Below are 21,606 nucleotides of genomic sequence, written 5' to 3' on the forward strand. Positions count from 1 at the left end.
TTCGCCGCGCTCCCATGAGGTGTTTTTTAGTGCTAAATGGTATTTTTGTCATCTATTAATTTAATTTTCAATGTTATATAAAAGTCCAATAAATGCAAGTATTTCGAATAGGCCAATCATGTATAGAATTGATTGATCAATCGTACAAAATTGAGTGGGCATGTCTAGATGTTCTATTTAGCTGGTAATAGTCGACGGAACAAAGAATATGAGGAATTGGTCGTTTTTTTGAATCGAATTTGAATTCGCCGCAGTTCGCTTTAGCAACAATGAGTCTCATTCCATACACAAACATGTTGCTAACATACCCTGGGGGAAATGGATGTTATAGAATTGAGGAAAAAGGGTGTACAAAGGCCTATACAAGCGTTATGTCTTCAAATTCCAGCGACATTGCAACTGTTTTTTTGTTGAACTATTTTGCTTAAACCTTGTTTAGTCAAAATACAATAAAAGAAAGTTCTAAAAACCGGCCAGTTAAGTAGAAAATTGATTAATTAATCGTATAAAATTATGTGGGCATAGATAAAGGCCCGGTTGACAACATTTAAATCCTTGTCGCTCACATTCAAAAAAGTTCGATTTGGCGCGCATCACTCGGTATATTTTTCAAATGAGACCGTATATACTGTAGAAACTGGTTTTCGCCGCGCTCCGATGTGGTGTTTTTTAGTGCTAAATGGTATTTTTGTCATCTATTAATTTAATTTTCAATGTTATATAGAAATCCAATAAATGCAAGTATTTCGAACAGACCAATCATGTATAGAATTGATTCATCAATCGTACAAAATTGAGTGGGCATGGCTAAATGTTCCAAATAGATAGTATTATTCAACGGAACAAAGAATATGAGGAATTGGTCGTTTTTTTGAATCGAATTTGAATTCGCCGCATTTCGCCGCAGTTCGCCGCAATTTCGCTTTAGCAACAATGAGTCTCGTTCCATACACAATGTTGCACATTCCATACACACTGTTGCGGCAACATTTACTTGAAAACCGTATTTTAGTCAAAATAAAATACATTAAGGTAATTAAAAGAAGCAATCTTGTAGAAAATGAATTTATCTATGGGATGAAGCTAAGTGGGTATCTATAGCTTGAAATATAGGCAAAACCCGATTCGCCGCAGTTTAGCTTTTGCAACAATGAGTCTCATTCCATACACAAACATGTTGCTAATTCCATGCACACATACCCTGGGGAAAATGGATGCTATAGAATTGTGAATACGTTTGTCTTCCAAGGCTCAGTAGGTATCAGCATCGAGATAAATATATACAAGATACTATTAATGTACATGAATATGTCGAAAGAATATCAATTTGAGAAAAGGTCTTTATAAATCACGTTTGATCTTCATATAAAATTAACGAAATAGGGTATACAAAGGCCTATACACGCATCATGTCTTCAAAACTAGCAACATTGCGACTTTTTTTTTGGTTTAACTTGTTTGTTTAAACCCTGTTTTTGTCAAAATACAATAAAAGCAAGTACTAAAAACCAGCTAATCTTAAAGAAAATTGATTCATTAATCGTATAAAATTATGTGGGCATGGCTGAATATTCTATATAGCTGGTAATATTCGACGGAATATCAAAAACGAGGAATATGTATAACAGAACTTGACTTCGTCAGTATATTTACGGTATATTTTTTAAATGCATCGGTATGTTTCGGTATATTTCTGAGGGTCGGACGGTATCCCCCGGTCACACTATAGCATCAAAACAAAAAAAAAAAAAGTGACAAATGCCTAAAACGTAAGAATTTACACCATATTTGAGGAAATATGAGTGCCTACAATCGGAAGATGTTGAAAAAGAAGGACCCCAACTTGGGGGCATCGTCCGATGCCGAGATGGACGAGTCCGGCTACATGTCCTTTCGAGTGCAGCACAACTCAACCGCGGAGGCGCCATTTTTGTTGGAGCGCGAGTGCGAAAGCGAGAATAGTCGCAACAACAATGCAACAAATTCAACTCTCCACAGAGGCTTTGCCTCGTCGCTGTACCAAACGCCCAGCAGCCATCCGAGAGATCAACTGTGGACCAAGAACTACCCGCTGACGGTCCCCGCCAGCAACAGCTTCAATAGCTTCGACGAGCCCTATGGGACGCCGAACCTGCAGGAAGTTCAGAGCATTCCAAAGCGCCGTAAGAAGCACTTTCTGGCCCCTCACAGCAGCCCAAAGAAGTCAAAGAAGCTACTGTTTCCACAACCGAACGAGCCACTGAACAGGAGACGCTACTTCGATGGTTTGGAACATTGCGACATCTTCAGTATGCTGAGCCAAACCCAGCCGGCCCTGGAGTGCATACTGAGCCATGTGAATGCCCAAACGCTGGACGTAATGACCAAAGTATCGAAAAGCTGGGAGCAGACTGTCTACAAAAGCCAGCGGTCCGTGGAGCGTCTGCACAATCATCGCCTCAAGATGAGCCTCACCAAAGAGAATCCGTATCTGCCCAAGAGGAGACACAATGTGTTCAAAACCAACTCAACAGTGCCATTACAAACTTCGAATAGTATCAACAACGCCAACAACACCTCATCTCTCTTCGATACAGCCCACAACAGTCTTCAACTGATGGAGGCAGACGCCGGCCGGGTATTGAAGGAGCAAACCCAACGAATCAAGTGTCCCCGCTGCGGCAAGAGCAGCCGTGTCTTCGTCAGCGAGGCTTCGCGGGACCGAAGCGATGGAAGCCTGCTGCTGTCGCAAACACTGCCACCGATTAAAAATTCATTTGCCATCAGCGCGAGGCCACCCATGTCACGCTTCCTGTCGCTGGATCTCGACGAGATCAAGGTCTCGCAGCCGACCTACAATTTTGCCGAATGTACCAGTGTCATCTGCAAGTTCCGCTTCTGCATCAACTGCCTGTGCAAGTCTCATCCGGGCGAGCGATGCCTGGTCACCGAGCTGGGAACACCCTCGAAGTTAATGATGCCCAGCGAAAGGCTGACGCCACCGCAGCGCAACCAGAGGCAAGACTACAAGCTCAAGAAGAAAAACTCACTGAAGCGCTTGTGCTTTTAATTCCATAGTTTTAATTAATTGTAGTTTGTAGTATCTTGAAAACGTTTGCCTAAGTTCTTTTTACGTTTTTACGTTTAGTATTCGAGTGAGTTCGTATTATGTTTACTTTACTTTGCGTTTAGTTCAGTTTTTACCTGTTTGTCAACCATCACCCATGCATAACGAAATTCCCATTAAGACTTACATTTTTAAACTGTTCTCGCTTCAAGACTCCTGAACAATCTGTACCTCTGTGAGATTAAGCACACACACAAAAGTATTTTTTACATTTTCAAAATATAAGAACAATACAAAAATGATTCAGGTTGTGTTGTGTCTTCTGGGAAGGCTATACTAAGTATATTCCATTTGTTTTTCTATATCAAATGGAAGCAGTGGCCACAGGTTTCGCGCCTATTGGAAGAACACGAAAATCGTTAAATTTACCCTATCTAGGTCAGACACCTTGCAACTTCTTGGAGATGGCACCTGCTGATCGAATATATCTGTTGTTACGAGACAAATATATGTATCTGTATGAATGAACTCACCTTGTTGTGGTAATCCATCCAGGTAGAAATGCGATTAAAATCAAAAAATACAAATACAATATGTCTAAAACATAACAATCTGAGATAATTTCTTAACTAATTACGTTTTAATACAGTTTTATATTAACCAAATAGGGTATACCTATGCCCAAACTCCGCTTGACGTGACATTCAATACTCACTTACGTTACCATTGTTTTTTGTTGATCTTTTTTGCTTAAACCTTGTTTTATACACTATAGAATAAAAGAGAGTACTTAAAAGTAGTCAATCAGGTAGACAATTTATTCATCAATGGGATAAAACTATGTGGGCATTGCTGAGAGATTTAGTTAGTCAGCATTATTCAATGGAATATCAAAATTGAGCAATTGCCTTTTTCGTTTCCTTTTTTTGCTAAAACCTTTTTTTACGCAAAATGCAATAAAAGCAAGTATTAAGAATACACCAGTTAAATAGAAAATTGATTCATCAATCGTATAAAATTATGTGGGCATGGCTAAATGTGCTATATAGCTGAGAATATTCGACGGAAGATCAAAAGCGAGGAATATGTAAAATATAACTTTAATTCGTTAGTATATTTACGGTATATTTTTAAAATGAGACGGTATGTTTTGGTATATTCCTGAGATCGGTCATACTGATCAAAACACGTGTGGCATGCGGGTGCTTCCGCGATAATTTATATTTTTATTTTTTGGTTTTATGCTGTGCGAGGAAAAGTGATTAAAAATGACAACTTCATTGGCCCAGCAACTGCAGAAATTGGCAGCACCGCAGACAACGGTCACCCTCGTTGATGCCCGGAGTCGCGCTTCTATATTGTTCGACCCAAAGGCGGCGGCCACCAAGGACAGGAGGGCCATCTATGAGATTGGACTCAGTGGATTGCAGGAGCTGACAGACTTTAATCCGGCGTTCAAGGAGTTCCAGTTGACGCTATTCGATGAGGCCACGCTCACGCTGGAGCGCTCTGTGGAGCTGCCGGAGGTCAACAAAATGCTGGATGCGGCCATAGCCAAGTTCCTGCGTCTGTTGTCGCCGTACTTATTGCTTAGGCCGGCTCACATGGCGTTCGAGTGGCTGCTGCGTCGCTTCCAGATCCATGAATACAACAGGGGCGAGGTGATGGCCTTGATTCTGCCCTACCACGAGACAAACATATTTGTGCAGATCCTACAGACAATGAGGCTGCGCGAGGCAGACGCCGAATGGTTCTGGCTGCGTCCCCTGCAGCGACCAGGCGTGCCACTGGCCAAGACGGCTCTGATCAACCGAGCAGCCAGCAATCCAGCCTTCCTCAGTTTCGTTTGCCGCACCACTCGCAAGGCCGTCAAGGAATTGGGTCCGCGAGCCCATCAGCTGCAGGCGCAGATTAATTTCTATGCCACCATTGTTGTGGGTGCCTTGCAAACAGCCAAACCACTGGAGGATTGGCATATAAGTACCATATTAGAGGCACTGCTGCAAGGCCTGGTCTCCGACACAATTGATTTCATGGCCGCCTCCTATGTGATTGTGGCCCAACTGGTGTCTCGCACCAAGCTGAAGAGCAAGGTCTGCGATGCCCTGCTGGAGCGTGTGGCCAACTGTCCATTCGAGCGGCTGCAAACCGAATCCCTGCTGCTACTGGTTTGCATCTATGGCAAGCAACAGGCTGCCGGGCCACAGCTTAAGCCGGAAACAGTTCTGAATTTTATTGGCCAAAAGTGGCTCATTGCTGCCTTGGCATCGCTGGCGAATGGCAATTTTGCCATCCAGTCTCTATGCATGCCACTGATGACGGGCGCTGTGACAGCTATTCGCGAGGATGATCCCTCCTCGAATTCTTATAAGCAATTCCTCGATAATCTGCTCTCCGATGTGCCCTTTCCCAAGCCCTCTGCCCAGCAGTTGATCAAGTGAGTATTTTGAAGTCTCTCATTCTTGTAGGTAAACATTTGAATGGTTTTTCTTTTTGCAGTTGCTTTTTGGATACTTTCGTGAATACCGAAATAGAAGCGGCGTCACCCCCACCAACTCCCATGGATGAGGATACAATTGTCATAGATTCGGATGATGAAATCGAGCCTGAGAAGACCAGCTTTCAGACCTGGTATGCAGCATACCTGGAAAAACTAGAGAAACGCTATCCGGAGGCCTTCGATCTCAGTGTTAAGGAAGCCCTAAGTGCCAGATCTACAAGCAGCAACCGCAAGAAAGCCCTGAAATTGGCTTTGGGTGAGTGAAAATCGACTCTAAATATATTCCTTATAATATATATCCTCTTTTAGGTTTCCGTTTAAATACCTCGGATGAAAAGGCAAAGCGTGTCTATGAAAAACTCTATCACTACAGCGCCGATTGGCGTCTCAGCGCTGTCAAACAGCTCGTGCAGAATCTGAAAATGGACAAGAAACGAGAACGTAGCGTCAAGCTATTGCAGGAATGTCTGCCCGACCGAATCAACGATGATAGTGGTGCTGTGGTCACAGCCATACTCTTGCTACCCACAGAGGATCTCGTGCAAATGCTGGAGCCTGTGGTCTTTGCCCAGACCCTGTGTCGCCTACAGCGTCGAGCGCAATCACAGCAGCAGCAGAGGGAATGGCGTGCTGTGGTTACACTCAGTGTCCAGCATTTGACCACTGACGCCGTTAGCAATCATTATGACACAAATCTAGTGCTGCTGGCCCTCATGCCACTGCTCTTTCCGTCCGATCCTCTGGCCGATAACGAACACTGTGCCCTGCTGATGATACTGAAGAGCGAGTTCTGCGCCAAAGTCCCCTTCCTGAGACAACTGAAGGTGAGCAAGAAGTTCTCCGAGTTTGCGGTAACCAAACATCGCCAGCACTTTCTGGATGTGATAGCCGGGAGCAGCCATGAGCTGTTTGGCCAGGAGCAGGCCTTGCTGAAGAGCGTTGAAGAGCATGGGGGCGAGGCCCATCTGCTGGAGGCCTCCCAATTGACACACCTGCTGCTCCTGCTCACCGCCTACGCAAAGCGACAGCTGCAGCCCCATGAGAGCCTGCATATGTTGGACAGGATCAGCCTGTACAGCCGGGGCCTTCAAATCAGAGCCATTAAAAGCAATCGAGCCGACCAGAACTTTGTGCCCCTTCAGTTGTACCTGGACTTTCTGCTTACTCTGGCGCGGAATACCAAATGGACGGGTCTTGTGGCCACGCCCTGGACTCAGCCAACGGATGGGCTGCGCCTCTGTCTGCGCTTGATGGAGATCCTTGGCGCCCAAGTGTTCACCGAACGCTGCGAACATGCAGAGCGTCTGGAATGGACACAAGCCCTCAAGCGATGCTTCAGCTTGATGCTGCCCGTACCTCAACACAAACTGGAGTTCCTGTCCAACTTTTGCGTATTTGAGAGGCTGCGACAGCTGTGGGCAAACGACTCGGATTATACCGTGTTCCGAGTGCAAGGCTTCCTGCTGCTGGAGGCGTTGATAGCCAACCAGGACTGCAAACTGGACTGCAGCCTGTTGCATGTCCTGCGTGTGGCCAACGCCTGTGGTTCACCACTACAGACACTCCGCCTGCAGGCTATGGACACGCTTCAGTTGATGAGCCAACGAGAGCTCGAGCCGCATGTCCAGCACCTGGTGAAGGCGTTGCTCCAGCGGAGAAGTGAACTGGGCATGGATCACGAGCAGTATGCCCTTATACTCTACACGATACTGCAGCCAGAGCAGGCCACGCCCAAAGAAAAGCTAATGCTATCGAAGCTTCGACGTTCCGTGCTGGCCCTGGCCTCTGATCCAGAGCAACCACCAATTTGCACTGACTTCCTACTTCGAGCCCTCAAACATGTGAACGATGAGCACTTCTTGACCTCCCTCCTGCCGTTGGGTATTGCGGCTCTAGAGGAGATTACCCTCGCGCAAGGGCCCAACTGTCAGCTGAAGCAGCTGCCTTGGCCCCATAGTGAGATCTACAAGTCGGTGATGGAGCGCTACGAAGGAAATGTAGCTCTGAGTGTGCTACAGAACCAACCGCTCGCCTGGGATCTGTTTGAGAAAAGTTTTACGCATCATGATGCCTACATTCAGCTGGACCAGAAGCTGCAGCCCATACCGTGTGTCCTGTTGGGCATCCTCACCCCCGAAACGTACGAGCGCCTGCAGTCGAAGCACAAGGTATCGCTGATCAGGCTGATTGTGGAGGCGGCCACCAAGGCGGACAACGATAGCATCTTTTTGGCCAGCCACAGGCTGCTCAAACGCTGCCGCATGGAATGCCAGCCGCTGGTGGAAATGCTAACAGAAATGTGCGGCAAGGGAGTGCGCTCCAAGACACCCACGAAGCGAGGAAGCACGGCCACCAAGCAGGTGGACCTCACCAGCGCATCCTGGAAGCAGGGCATGACGCTGCTTGAGCTGCTGGAGAGCAAGAAACAACTCGTGGGCTCAGAGCTGCTGATACCCACCCTCTTCGAGCTGCTGCAGTCCTGCCTCACGCTGGAGGAGCACACCGCTGCCGAGTATCCCAAGCAGCTGATCCTCTCCAGCCTGCTGCACTGCTGCCAAACGGCCCAATCGGCTGGGGTTCAGCTGGCCAAGGCACTGCCAGAGTCCTGCTTCCGCATCGAGCAGGTGGTTCAGTGTTTGAGAAACACGAAGAACCCCCAGACCCAGCAGCATGCTCTGCTCTTCCTGACCCACTGTGCCGGCCTGTATCCGCAGCAGGTGCTGCACAAGATTGTGGAAATCTTCACGTTCGTCGGCTCCACAGTGGCCAGGCACGACGATGCCTTCAGTCTGCACATCATCCACAACGTGGTGGAGTCCATTATACCCATCTTGCTGCTAAATACCGGAGAAAGGGATCGCCTGGTGATACCCGTGCTTAAGGTATTCGCGGACATCTGCACGGATGTGCCCGTGCATAGGAGGCTGTCCCTCTATGCCACGCTATTCCGTGTCCTCGATCCCAAGGAGCATCTTTGGCAGTTTCTGTGCATTGTCTTCGAGTCTCAAGTGCTGCTGGAATCGATCCCGCACAAGGTCCCGTTGGACAAGTCGCGTCTGGACTTTGTCCGCGAATTGACGCTGATGTTCGAGGAGCCAAGTGTGGCTCTACAGACCTGCATACGCCTGCTGGATTACCTCCAGCAGCTGCCCGTCGACAAAAGCAAGCAGTCGGGTGCCAATGGAGGCAGCAGCTCCTCTCTTTTGTCCACTGAGCAGCAGCTCTTTGATGTCCGCACGCGATCGTTCAAGCAGCTCCGGCACTACAAATACGTCATCATGGACTATCTGTCGGGCATCAGCAGTTCCAGCGATTGGCAGGCGAAGATGAAGAGTGCCAATCCCAGCGATCTACTCGAACACTATCAGGCTCTGATCTTGCAGACCCTGGCCTATGTGGATGTGGTCAATCGAGCCTTGGAAGCATCCTCGGCCAATTCCTCGCTGGAGAAGTACTGGCGGGTGATGTCCAATCACGCGCAGGATGTCCTGGACAATGCCATTGGTATGCTGTCGCCGGAGTACTTCCTGAATGTGATCACCGATCTGCTGAATCATCCGCTCATCCAAGTCCGCATCAAGGTGCTCGAACTGCTCGTCACAAAGCTAACGCCCACCTGCGATTTCTTTGCCCACTCGACGACGGAGCACTTTGGCGTGCTTTTCGCACCCCTGGAGGCCATCATCAATGGCATCCTCGACAGCGGTTCGAGTAATCCCCAACAGGCACAGCTCCAGCAGACGGCCCTGCAGGCTCTGCAGCTCTTGGCCCATCGCCATGGCAGGGACTTCCTCGAGGAATGCCGCTCCCTGCTGGCCACACTTACAAAGATCACTAAGCGACGCTCCAATGTGCCCAAAGCTGTTGTGGGCAATGTGGTGCTCACCCTCGGGGAGATTTGCTCTAGCCTGAAGGCCCACGCCCTTGCCCAGCTGCCCAAGTTTGCGCCACAACTCACAGAATTCCTCAAGGAGCAGGTCCACCAAATGGCCACATTAAAACAGGGACCAGACTATGTCTGCTCCACTCTTGTGACGGGTAACTTTCATCGTTTATTTTCATTATTTATTGATTTTAAACACTTATTCGTTCACAGCTTTCCACAAACTCTTCAAGGCTCTGCCCCTCTTTTTGGGCCCCTACCTCGTGGACATCATCTCTGCTTTGGTCCGTCTCTCTGTGCAGCTGGATAGCCCACTCCTAATAGCGGATAAGCGCGCCCAGGCACTGAGGTTGCGTCTGCAGGATGTTTGGGCTGTGGTTTCCCAGGGTGTGGAAGTGAGGATCCTCGTGCCCAGCTGCACCAAGACCTACACTAGTTTGCTAGAACTGCAGGCCTACGATGAGGTGGGCCAGCTGATGCGTCAGCTTTTGCTGCAGTGCGTCAAACACAACACCAATGCCCAACTGCAGCCTGTGCAGGAGGCGCTGAGCGAGCTCTTCCTGCAAGCGCTGGAGTTCCGTCTGCAGGTGCGCGGCCGCGGACTGGAGAGGTTGCAGGTATCGGAGATTGAAGGAGGCATCACCGAAGCATTTGTCACATGGATCCTAAAGCTGTCGGAGAGCAGCTTCCGTCCCATGTATTCCAAAGTGCACAAATGGGCGCTGGAGAGCAGTGCCAGGGAGACGCAACTCACGTATTTTCTGCTGACCAACCGAATAGCCGAGGCTCTCAAGTCGCTCTTCGTTTTGTTTGCCAGCGACTTCATATCAGATTCCTCGCAGCTGCTGCGGCAGCATAACACTCTCAATCCGGAATTCACTTCAGGAGTGCCGGCAGATGATGTAGAGCTGCTGATGGCCATTCTAAACACCCTCTATCATGTCTTTTTGCACTGCACCGATGACTTCATCAACGACCATCGCTTCAACACTCTGATGCAGCCACTGGTGGACCAGCTGGAAAACGATCTGATCCTGGGAAGCGAGCCACTGCAGTTGGCGCTCAGCCAGTGCATTGCCCAGCTGGCCGTGGCCACCAACGATGTCATGTGGAAGCAGCTCAACAGTCAGGTGCTCCTGAAGACCCGTACCACGACGCCCGAGGTTCGGATCCTGGCATTCAACACTTGTGTGTCCATTGCCCGTAAACTCGGAGAAAGCTTTGCTCCCCTGCTGCCCGAGACAGTGCCATTTGTGGCCGAACTCCTAGAGGATGAACATCAGCGAGTGGAGAAGAACACTCGCAATGGGGTCCAGGAATTGGAAGCCATTCTGGGCGAGCCAATACAAAAATATTTGTAAATTGCCGAGTGTAAAAGATGTAACCATATAAAGATAAAGATATAAAGTGTAGACCCACAGCTTTTATCCGATTGAAAGCTAGTTCATTTAATTAATAGATCTTTTTTCTGAATCTTAAAAATTGTATAATATAATGTCGTTGCACTGTCACTAGTAAATTAGATAAAAAGCGTGCTTAGCTTGAAGTTGGAAATAGGACTTGGACTTGGACAGGACTTGGGGGCACTTGGATATTCCCAACCACTGCCGCAGGATTTGCGAAGTGGACAGTGAACCGAAAAATGGTTTTTCTTTTGCATTCACTTATTTGCTGTTCCTGATTAAAGTGCCACTTGAAGCCCGAAGAAGGGCATAAAGAACAGCCTCAGGATTACCAACAAAATCCACTGGGCCGCTCCCAGACGCACTTTGGGCTTCCATTCTAAATATTCAATAATTTTCCTTAAGGGTAACATTACAGCACTTACAGATCCAGCTATAATATATGCATCCTTGAGAATTTAAGAAGCACCAGTTTGAAAATAAGGAAAAATTGGATGGAACGTGTATCTGTATTGCCACGGTACATGTGATCTAATAGAATCGTATCAAATTGGGTCTGGGAGCGAGTATTATTTTAAATTGATTTACTTATTCATTTATTTCGGAATGCAAAGTCCACTTACGGCTAATGTACAATAAGAAAACAATCAACACATTGCGCTTGCGATCCAACAACAAGGAGATGAGATCCCATTCCCCATTTTGACAACTTTTATGTGTTGTACGTATAGGAGATGCTGGGTATGTGTGCATTGTTGAGCGTGTTGTCGTGCGTCTCCTTGTCCTCGGGTATCTCGGGATCTTCGCGCTCCTCCTCCTCGTCGATGATGCTGATGTCGCGTATGGAAGGACGATGGCTGCGTCGCCAGCCGCTGAGATCCTGCGGCTGCTTCGTCTTTGTCAGCAGCTTTGTCCCCGTCACCGATATCAGAATGGCACCCAACGGCGCTGTCAGCACAATACTGAAGACGCAGATCGTCTGCACAATGCTGGCGTAATTGCGTTCTTCTTCCGTGGAGTTCTCGTCGAGATGCTTGAGGGCCACCGGCCCCAAAGCCGCTTGGACTGTGGCCTTGGCCATCCAGGAGAGGCCAACGAAGAACTTCTCCTTGAGGTTCAGGCGATCGCCGAAGGCAATGCCAGCCGTGGTAAAGATGCGCAGAATGGCGCCGGTGAAGATGCAGGCGGCCCCAATGGAGACGGTGTGCGAGTCCAGCTCGCGTATCTTAATGGTGGAGCCAGTGATGCCGAACAGAATGGGCTCGAAGATCATCCAGAAGATCTCGAAGGCGGTAGACACCGGATTATCCTCCACATCCCAGCCGTCCTTGCACCAGAATAGATTCGAAACAAAGGCAGAAAACACAACGGCCAGAGGGCCGGCTCCCTCGAAGCCCAGCTCCTCGCTGCCATAGATGGCCATCAGGCCGCCGGTGAAGAGGAGCAGTGTTCGCAGCGGCACCACATAGGCATCCCCCTTTTCGGGGAAAATGCGAGCCAGACTTCCCCAAAGGACGCCAAAGCCCAGGCCGCCCAGAATGCAGACCGGAGCCTGGGCAATCTGATACGCCAGTCCCTTGTCCGAGAACATTACGGTGCTGATGATGCCGAAGATAGCCACCGACAGGGCGTCGTCCACACCGGCCACAGCCACCACCAGCGTGGGAATGCCCTTGGCCACTCCGTAGCCTTTGGTTCGCAGGCGGAACAGGCAGGGAACCACCACAGCCGGCGAGACAGCGGCGATGATGGAGCCTAAGAGGAACGACCAGATCCAGGGCAGATCGAGCAGGAAGTGCGACATCACGGCCACAATGACGGCCTCCACGCACCAGGGAATAATGCCCAGCTTAAGAATCGTTTTGTAGACCTTCTTGAAGGCTTCCGGCTCCATTTCGAGTCCAGCTCGAGTCAGGATTATGGTCAGCGCAAACTTGCGCAGGTGGGCCGTCACCACCGAGAAGTCACCATCGATATTGACCCAGCCGACGTTCTGAAAGAGTATGCCCACCAGGAGCATGCCAATCAGACGAGGCAGGGTGGTCAGAGATATCAGGTAGCCGCCAAAGTTGGCTGCCACAGTTAGGACGACCAGGCTAAACAGCTGTCCACCAGGGGCAGCCGAGTCTCCAATGATTACAAAGGCCGTGATCCAAATGAGGACACCTGAGCGACACAAGAGAGTTGAGTTTTTTATAGAGGCAAATAGCTAGAGGCGTTGCATACCTATAAGAATGATGGACACCAGTCGCGAGAAAGTCCTGAAGGTGGGACACAGAGGATAGGGGAAGATCTTCTGCCAGAAGGGAGGCTCCCACGATGACGATGGCTCCTCGCCGCGACACTTCAAACAGAATGTGTACATCCAGGATTCCTCCACAAAGTTGGCCCCACCATTGCTGCCCCCCGCCGAGCTATGGGCCATCTGATGGCCGTTATATTTGGCATTGAGCACGTCCAGCGCATTCTGTCGATAGTTTTCTGCAACAAAATGGCAAACGTCTATTAATACATGAGTTCTGGGTACGCGAGCACTCAACACTCCTCCGTGGGGCGATGGGGGGATGGATGGATGTATTATTTACCCAAAACCCCCGTCAAATTATCTCGTCAGTCATCATCGAACTCTAATTAGGTGATAACTATGGGGAGAATATCAACAGAGAGCGGGGGTTGGGAGTGCAGTGTGGTGTATGTGTGCACACGTCAAAGGCAAGACCTGCGCAATAAGATTGGAAATTGGTAGAGTCCACTTCCCCGGTTACTGCTAATTGATAATGTTAGCCGTGCGCCGGCAAATTGAATTCGAAATAGACATAGATATTGTCGACGACCTGGCAGATATTTGCATTTTTCCAATGAATAGTTCAAGGGAACTCTTTGGTAGTAAGAAATCCATCAAAAGGAGAAAGATTTCTTCAACATTTTTGAAATTTTCCGTGAAACTTTCCTACACCGCTCTGCTCAGTGGCGCCGCTTAGTAGCGATGGCGCCAATTAGAGTAATATTTTAATAAAAATGCGGAAATTTAAAACGTTTTTCGAAACCATATATAAAACCCCCTTCGTGTAGCTATCCTAAGAATGCTTATACGTGCAAAAGCTCCACTGAACGCCACTTTACACACGTATTTTTTATAGCATTTCACTTTTTTTACGATGTTACAGTGGCGCCAATGAAAACGTTCTTTTTCTGTACTACACCACTGTACATGTAAAAATGTAACAGAGATGTTAAAGTTATCCCCTTAAATGTTATTCCGTAACGTAAAGGATATCCTTCCAGGACTCACCATAGCTGTGCGTTGAGACCCGATCGCTCTCATTGTCATGGGTGGTGGTGGCAGTGTCCTTCAGTATGCTCTTCCTTCGCGCCGGTCCAATGTCCGTGTGCGAGTGTGTGGAGGTCTGTAATTCCAATATAAATATAATTCGAGGTTATTTTCAATCACTTTCTGTCGTTATCTTTTCACGATCCCACGACGTCATCCGATAATCAATAAAAGCAGAAATATGAGCAACATTTTACGAGTATTTATGGCTACCGCGTAAATCTAAGCACACACAAAATCCAAATTTACAATCTCACCTATTGATCGTAATCGTAATTCGTTACCTGTGAAATTTTACGCCTAGGATTTTGCTCAAAGGCGGGGTTATCGTATCCGGCGCCGGGGCCTGCGGCACCGCCAATTCCGCCTCCTCCACCTCCACCAGCGATCATTGGCGGATCCGAGATAATGCTCACCCGCCGCTTGGGCTGGCTATCGATGACAATGCTGCTCTTGAAGTTGTTCCCAGCTCCAGTGCCAGTTCCAGCTCCACTTCCATTCCCGTTGCCATTCGGCATGGGCACATCACTGAGCACGGGTATCGGTGAGGGGGCAATGATGGTCGTGGGCGTGGTGATTAGGCTGGCTGGAGCACCGGAGGAGTCATCCCTGGTTCCTGGCTCACCGGTGGCCGTCATCGTCTTGTGGATCTGCAAAGCAGATTGATAGATTGATTTATGGTCGTTTTATTCGTTTACAGTGGGTCTTTAACTGACAGTAAACATCACACAACGTTCCGATTCGAATCGAAGTTATGAAAATATTAATCAGCAATACGCGACTTTTTACAACTATCTCGTTCAACGTTTAGCAATGAAATAAATTCATTACCACGAGGTGGCGACTGGGACTCGACTCGAGCTGCAGCTACTCTCTCGCACCACACCACAGCAGCTGTAGGAGCCCTCCGATGGTGTACACTGAACGAAAAACAGGGGCTCTAATTGCCTAATCAAGTATGAAATCATTTTAAAGAAGCTCTAATATCATCTGATATGGCTACTGTTAAAAGCAATGCTAGAAGATTTACTCTTATAGATCTATTATATGTAAGTTCAGTTAAACAAAAACTCCTAATTTCTTTCAAGGAAAACAATTATTCAAAAAAATGATTAAAAAAAATATCTAAGATTTTACATCATTGTAATATAATAAATTGAATCGAATAATACAAAACACAGCTCAAGAAGGAATAATTGTAGCTGTATAAAAGTATTCAAATAATATTATACAATTCGTTTCTTTCTGTGCACTCGGTGAAGAATTTGTGAACATGTGAAAAAACGTTAAAGATTAACGTAACTAATAAATAAATATAGTACAGCTTTGATAAAAATTAACAGCAATTAGCTTCAATTATATCAGACGGCTGGAGATCACATCCCCAGAGGAGACATCTGTGGTTCTGTGGTTCTGTGGTTACCTCTTCCTAAAAAACCTGATCGGTTCTCGCTTTGATGCCCCTAGAGACACCATTATTTGTTCAACACTCTATTATGACGCAGATTATCTAAATAAATTCACGTGAGCTCGGTTTTAGTGTTTCCCGTCTTTTATTTTCTGCCGCCGCCGTCTCGAAATAATGAGGCTGAATTGATTATTTCATATACAATTTGTGATTATTTGTTTTTGGCAGCTTTTTCGTTTCTTTTTTATTTTTTTGCGGAGAGAACAAAATGTGACATCCAGTCATGCGGTTCGTTAGCTGAAATCAAACAAAGCCACAGGCAGGCAGCGTTTACATTTTTTTTCTCGGCCAGTGATATTCAACATTTTTGGTTATACAATTTGTTAATTTATGGCTCACACAAGCCTTTCAGTGGTAGTGGTAGTGGTAGTACCGCATGGCAGGTGACAAGTCTATCTATAATTGTACTAAATAAATTTGAAATAGATCTGAATTGTGGGGGATAAAAAAGCAGAAACGAAAGCTAGGAGATGCCCCTTCGATGCCTTTCTTTTGCCCTTCGGTAAATATTTTCTCAGAATTTAACAGCTCTTTTTCCAACTGAAGGACTAGACCTGCTCCACTGTAAATGCCATTGGGAAATATACTGGCATTTTCTCCCTTGCAGTGCAACAATCAAACAAAAACCTTTACGAATATAAGACTTGCAGGAAAACATTATCTTAAAGCTTATTCATTCGTATTTCAACTACTTTGTCATTAAACAATGTGCAACATGTTGACACTTTTCACGCTCTGATTGGAACACTAAATATAGCCAGACTTATGTGCAGAGAGCCCCTCCACTGAGGGCGGAACAAAAGTATATTTGCAATCACAACTGCATAATTGGCCAGACACGCTCAATGTTGTCAATTTTCACCTCTAATTAACGTCGATTCAACAAAGGTCTGCTATTGATATGAGCAATTTGCCATGAAAAAATTACTTTAGACAATATTTATGCTCGAACGGTCTGTCGGTCGGGTCGGTCAGTCACTCAGCCAGGAGTCAGGTGCCGGCTGGTGGCTGGTGGTGGCTGCCACACGGGTTTCCATGCAAGCGCCTCAACTCAAGCTCCAGTTTTTAAACACCCTGAAATATCTGTGGCCTTTTTTTTTTGTTTTTGTGGGGGGCTCGGGGCTCTAATTGACGCGTGTCTGGTCTCAGACAGAGACGCGCTGACAAAAACTTTTCTACACATCATCATCATTGCCGTATCATCGTCACGTGCTGTCATGCGAGCAAACGGCGAACAAAAGCCGCTTAATTAGCATTCGTGTGTCACCAGTTAATGTTTTAAGCCTTTTAGGCAAATATATCTGCCTATATAATGGTTGATTACATTGACATCGGTATCCAGGTCATGTGAAGGATAACGAAATGCCTTTTACTCTGAGGAGCAGTTTATGACCCCGCATATATCCTGCGTTAAATGAATCATAAATAAATAATTTAAATGATTTTCCGATACTCCTTATTAGATTTCATTCAAGTTAATAGTTCTTCTTACAACTCAAGTGAAATATTTCATAATGGATAGCTACGTTGTTCGAACGTAGTGGGATTCGTTCGTGGGATCTAAGATACCAGATACTATATATTCGTTACACTCTTATTTTTCCTTTACACACTTTCTCTATAAAAAAACTCAACGTCTCTAGGAATATGTGTGTATGTGAACGTAACCCATTAACGGCTTTCCAGATTTCCTTTTAGTTAATTGTTATTCCAGAGTTAATTCTTGATTTTTCTGCTTGATTTTGTATAGAAGCGATTTTCACTGTTTTATTTTTGCATTCAGCTTGGCAGCCACTTGACCTTGCTGGAGGTTGGCCCACCGTTTCACGCTGTGCCACCCACAAATACACGAATATACACACACCAAAAGGCATTTTGCATTGCGAACGAATCAACGAACGAAAGCTACTACTACGAATGATTCTACGTGACATGTTTCCCTGATCGAATTGGCCTGGCCATAAGCCATAAGCAAATTTGTCGTACTTAGTTAGCTTTGGGTCAAGTCAACGGTGCTGGGAGTGGATCCGGGACGGGGTCTAGGCCCCTGTCCCGACTTACTTATTACAGCCGTTACCAAAAGCGGTCCAAAAAGGTTTTCTTTGCACGCTTCGAGCCTCATTGCACAATGGCCAACGCCGAAATTCGCTGGCTGAAGCATTTACATTTTACACGGATTTTAAAATTGGTAAGGTGTCTTGGAGAAGGTAATGCCTGATGGTAGGCGTTTATCAGCGTATCAGCTACTGGTCACGTGGATCCATTTTGACCCGGCCCGGCCAATTCCGGGCAGACATTCTCTATTATTTGACTGTGTTTTTGTAATTATTTTGCAGCAGTTGTGCGCTTGATTATTGTAGTGTTAATCTAATCGATTTCTTAGAGCAAAAAAAAGCATTCCGTTGTCTGGAAAACTGCTCAACAATAGATAATCAATGTAGATAATAAGTTTCGCATTGCACAATTAATCCCCAATGTGCTTGAGTGGCGGGAGTGTGCAAAGACACGGACAACTTGGAGCACAATTCACTTTAATCGAAGGAGAATGGAAACGCAGGGCTATATATGAATTAAAACGCGAGTTTGGTATTCTATTGGCTGAAAGTATTATCTCTGAGTGTGTGAAATGTGTTGCAGATACTACAAACGTACAGCAATTCAAATATTTTTGGGCAAATCCATTAGACAATGTCCGGCAGAAAGGGAAAATTCATTTCTAAGAATGCCAGTTGATTATAGAAAAAAAGGTAGTGTTGATTTAAGCTGTTCCAAGTGGATGTAAGCCTATGGATTTTTGAGAACTTTAAACAAGTCCAAGGCATACAACACGTCGTTTATTCATATCTACTTTGAACGTAGAGAAAAGAATGTTTTAATAAAATATTTAACCATTAAGGAGTGTCCCTATAGCACTTTGTAGCAAAATAGCAGCTTTTTGGGTAATTTTCCATACAAAAATGCCACCTTATATGCTCTTCAGAATGTACATTGTACACGCCAATAAATATCCATTTAAATTCGAATCATTTCTAAAGGCAGAGACTGAAATTCTTAGCACGAAATTGGCTTTTCATATAACTCTGTTTATTGGCCTATTAATTGTTGTACCGAGGTTTAAAACTCCCGGAATGACGTCAAAGGAATCTCCAGTTGCAGACACTTCAATTGATCAATTATCCGGAATGAAGCAGTTCAAGACACATATTCAGTTCAGTTCCACGACACTCCATCGTTAAGTAAAGGTCTTTAAATAGAGAATTCGTTAACACACAATCGTTTAGACTAGACGATGGATTTCAGTGCAGCCGGTCGGTTCCATGGCTTTCACAAAGTTTATCTCAAGTCGTATATTTGCATTAATTTATAACAAATATAAAAGGCTTTTCCATGATCGATCGCAGCATATTGAAAATCTTTATAATATGTTCTTGGCTTATCTCACAAGCAGCCGACGATAAGAAAGGGCGCTATACCGAAAGTGATTTACCCAGAAATCGACCAAATAAAAATCCACTAAGCACTCAAAAGAGTTGACCATAAAAATCGAAGGTGCCACGAATCGTCGATCGGTTAGTGGTCTATGATTAGGTGGGGGAATGGGGGTTTTCAGGTATGGCGATTGGTGGCCTCTTATCGGTTTGCCGGATGAGTTAATTGGCTTGTATTGCCCTAATACTACGACTACCGTATGACAAAGTGTGAATTGTGATTGATTTCGAATGCTAAATGAGCACCCGGCACTGGCACTGGCACTGGTACTGGGGACCGTAGAGCCTGCTCTGAATTGGTTTCTCGATTGCGATCGGATCGCGAAATATGTGTGTGATTACTCCACTTACGAGTGTTTCATTAACAGGCCGCCCCAATCCACTTGAATATCATTCAGCCATGAATACAAACACTCCGCACACCGTCTACAAACATATTGACCACCGATCATCATTGGTTTCCCTTAGTTTGTTTTGGCTACAGTTCGGGTTTCGCCTGAATCGAGGTGTTTTTATCTCTCTGTTCCGAGGATTGTTTATTAAAACATTATCAATATGATATGTGTAATCCAACCCTGATCCACTCGACCGACCATCCCATACCGTCCCGCATCGTCTGTTTTTTGGCTCTGTCATTAGTCGCGTTGACAACTGCTAATTGTGGTAAGTGTTTATTGGCCCAATTTTCGAGGTATGCGATAAGATTCTTTTTCGTCTGTTTCTTTTTTAATTATCCATGTATTTCCTATCGTTAGGTTTTACATTCAATGACTCTTCTTCCTCTGGTTATCTTAACCGCAGAAATGATGATGAACTTGGATGAGAGAGAACGCTTCGTCTAGACAGAGTGTTGCGCGATGTGATGTCATAGTTTATGAGTGGAATATCATTATTTTTTCGGGTTTACTTATGTATGTATGTCCACTGAGATCCAAGGAGAAGATTTGTAGTATTCTTAAAGCCAATGTTAATGTTTGTTGATTGTAAAATTATGAAACTCTTTAATGGAAAGGACAATATTCATGTAGAAACAATTTATATTTTTATTGGAGATAGGGTTTTGAAATAATGGTTGTTTATCGCCATCTACGTCTGTTTTCCTTTTCTAGGGAATAAATTGCGAGTCAGTAGTATTCTTTCTTCGTTTCTTTCTATCATTCCATAGTACTCTTATCTAGTTGAAAAGAATGTCTTATTTTTCTTTGTTAGATGGCTTCATACTTTCCTCTCTTGAATTCTTTTAAATTAATGTTCCACATTTTCACATCTGATATTTCAGTACTCGTTCATGTCTAACGTTAATTTATTCAACCCGTTTTGTTTAATTAAATTTAAAATTATGGTTAAATTAGGTAGCACTGCAAATGAGTTTTCCTCGTGCAATAAAATATACTTATGCATTCATTAAGAAATCATTCACTTGCCATTCATTTTGGGTGGAATATGCATATTGAAATCCCACAACAACAACAAAAAAATACAAACCAAATACGAAACGAGTAACGTATGTGAATAAAGTCAAGTATTTGAACCATACATTAATAACAAAGCTCAAAGCTCGAAAGCGAGCGTTTTAATCATAAGCGTATAAAATTTGCATTTGCATTTCGCATTCGGTGTTTCTGTTTTGTTTTGCGTTTTATAATTGTGCCAAAAAACACGTACGTACAGAAATGTGAAATATCTAAAGTATTTATTTTATTATAGCCAATGACTTTTTGCGTTGAACTTGGCGGAAAAATGGTTTAGCAGCGTGGGCAAAGGGGTAAAACCTACTCTGGTATTCACACAGCAGGCAGGAAATTAGAAAACTTTTCCGTTGATGTGTCAAATCTCGTGTCACTTTTCTCACTGTTCTTCTATCTCTATGCTCCCTCTTATTTCTTGGAATTGCCCAAAGTTTGCAAATCAATTAAGAGTCGAATGTGATGGTGCTGCTCGTCGTGGGGGCAATGGGTACTTTAACTTTCATATTCACGTTAACGGGAATGCGATCCGTATAGAGTGGGGCAAAACGACGGCGAAGGCGAAGGCGAAGACTAAAACGATCCGCGCGACCCGCTTAAACACGACTAAGTCGCTGCAAATTCTTGCATGCGTTTTATAAGCACACACACACATGCAGGCAATGGGTGTAAGTGTCTGCGAGTGTGAGAAAACACTCGTACAATCTCGCACAAGAATTGAACCGCATTCATTGATTGAATCAAAGTTGTACGCTTACTCCCGATTACTCGCTTGCTCTCTCTCTCTCTCTCTCTCTTTTAAGTACTCCACTCGGGTGGTGATCACGAAGAGCCGCACGAAGTTGGAACTCATGTAATTGTCTGCTGTGCTGTATCTTCTTCTATATACTCGTCTTTCTTCTTCCACCTGAGCATAGTTATGGGGCGGGAGTGCAAGGGCACTCCCTTGTGCATATTTTCATTGTGATATTCTCTTTTTCAAAAATAAATAAAAAATTCATACAAAAAATTAAATTTTAAA

At 45.4% G+C, this 21,606-nt stretch overlaps 3 protein-coding genes across 4 annotated transcripts; 2 read left to right on the forward strand and 1 right to left on the reverse strand.

Annotated features, from left to right (window-relative positions):
• Window positions 1–1,686: 1,686 nt before the first annotated feature.
• Window positions 1,687–3,346, forward strand: Rca1 (Regulator of cyclin A1). Its single transcript, XM_001355728.4, has one exon. The coding sequence runs from the start codon at window positions 1,799–1,801 to the stop codon at window positions 3,047–3,049; it is 1,251 nt and encodes a 416-aa protein (XP_001355764.2). The 5' UTR covers window positions 1,687–1,798; the 3' UTR covers window positions 3,050–3,346.
• A 968-nt stretch (window positions 3,347–4,314) lies between these two features.
• Window positions 4,315–10,902, forward strand: l(2)k09022 (HEAT repeat containing 1 homolog l(2)k09022). Its single transcript, XM_001355729.4, has 4 exons — window positions 4,315–5,483; window positions 5,546–5,802; window positions 5,856–9,584; window positions 9,643–10,902. Exons 1-4 carry the CDS (start codon window positions 4,315–4,317, stop codon window positions 10,788–10,790), a joined length of 6,303 nt encoding a protein of 2,100 aa, XP_001355765.2. The 3' UTR covers window positions 10,791–10,902.
• Window positions 10,903–11,399: 497 nt separating this feature from the next.
• Nha1 (Na[+]/H[+] hydrogen antiporter 1) lies at window positions 11,400–21,163 on the reverse strand. 2 transcript variants are annotated; one of them, XM_015181428.2, is made up of 5 exons: window positions 20,896–21,163; window positions 14,448–14,813; window positions 14,125–14,239; window positions 13,059–13,313; window positions 11,400–12,998 (listed from the first exon to the last, which is right to left on the reverse strand). In XM_015181428.2, the coding sequence occupies exons 2-5, from the start codon at window positions 14,799–14,801 to the stop codon at window positions 11,545–11,547; spliced, it is 2,178 nt and encodes a 725-aa protein (XP_015036914.2). In that variant the 5' UTR covers window positions 14,802–14,813; window positions 20,896–21,163; the 3' UTR covers window positions 11,400–11,544. The 2 variants fall into 2 exon arrangements, with proteins under 2 accessions (XP_015036914.2, XP_001355766.4); XM_001355730.4 differs by lacking the exon at window positions 20,896–21,163 and adding an exon at window positions 14,880–15,011.
• Window positions 21,164–21,606: the final 443 nt, after the last annotated feature.

The sequence above is a fragment of the Drosophila pseudoobscura genome, chromosome 4 (genome assembly GCF_009870125.1).
Source record: "Drosophila pseudoobscura strain MV-25-SWS-2005 chromosome 4, UCI_Dpse_MV25, whole genome shotgun sequence".
NCBI classification, from domain to species: domain Eukaryota; kingdom Metazoa; phylum Arthropoda; class Insecta; order Diptera; family Drosophilidae; genus Drosophila; species Drosophila pseudoobscura.

Bases quoted from the DNA above. Each gene is read 5' to 3' on its own strand.
- Rca1 (XM_001355728.4), top strand. From the start codon at position 1,799: ATGAGTGCCTACAATCGGAAGATGTTGAAAAAGAAGGACCCCAACTTG.
- Nha1 (XM_001355730.4), bottom strand. The intron at 14,240-14,447 runs GTAACGAATTAC...TTGGAATTACAG, and splicing joins CTAGGCGTAAAATTTCACAG to ACCTCCACACACTCGCACAC. The intron at 12,999-13,058 runs GTATGCAACGCC...TGTGTCGCTCAG, and splicing joins GGTGTCCATCATTCTTATAG to GTGTCCTCATTTGGATCACG.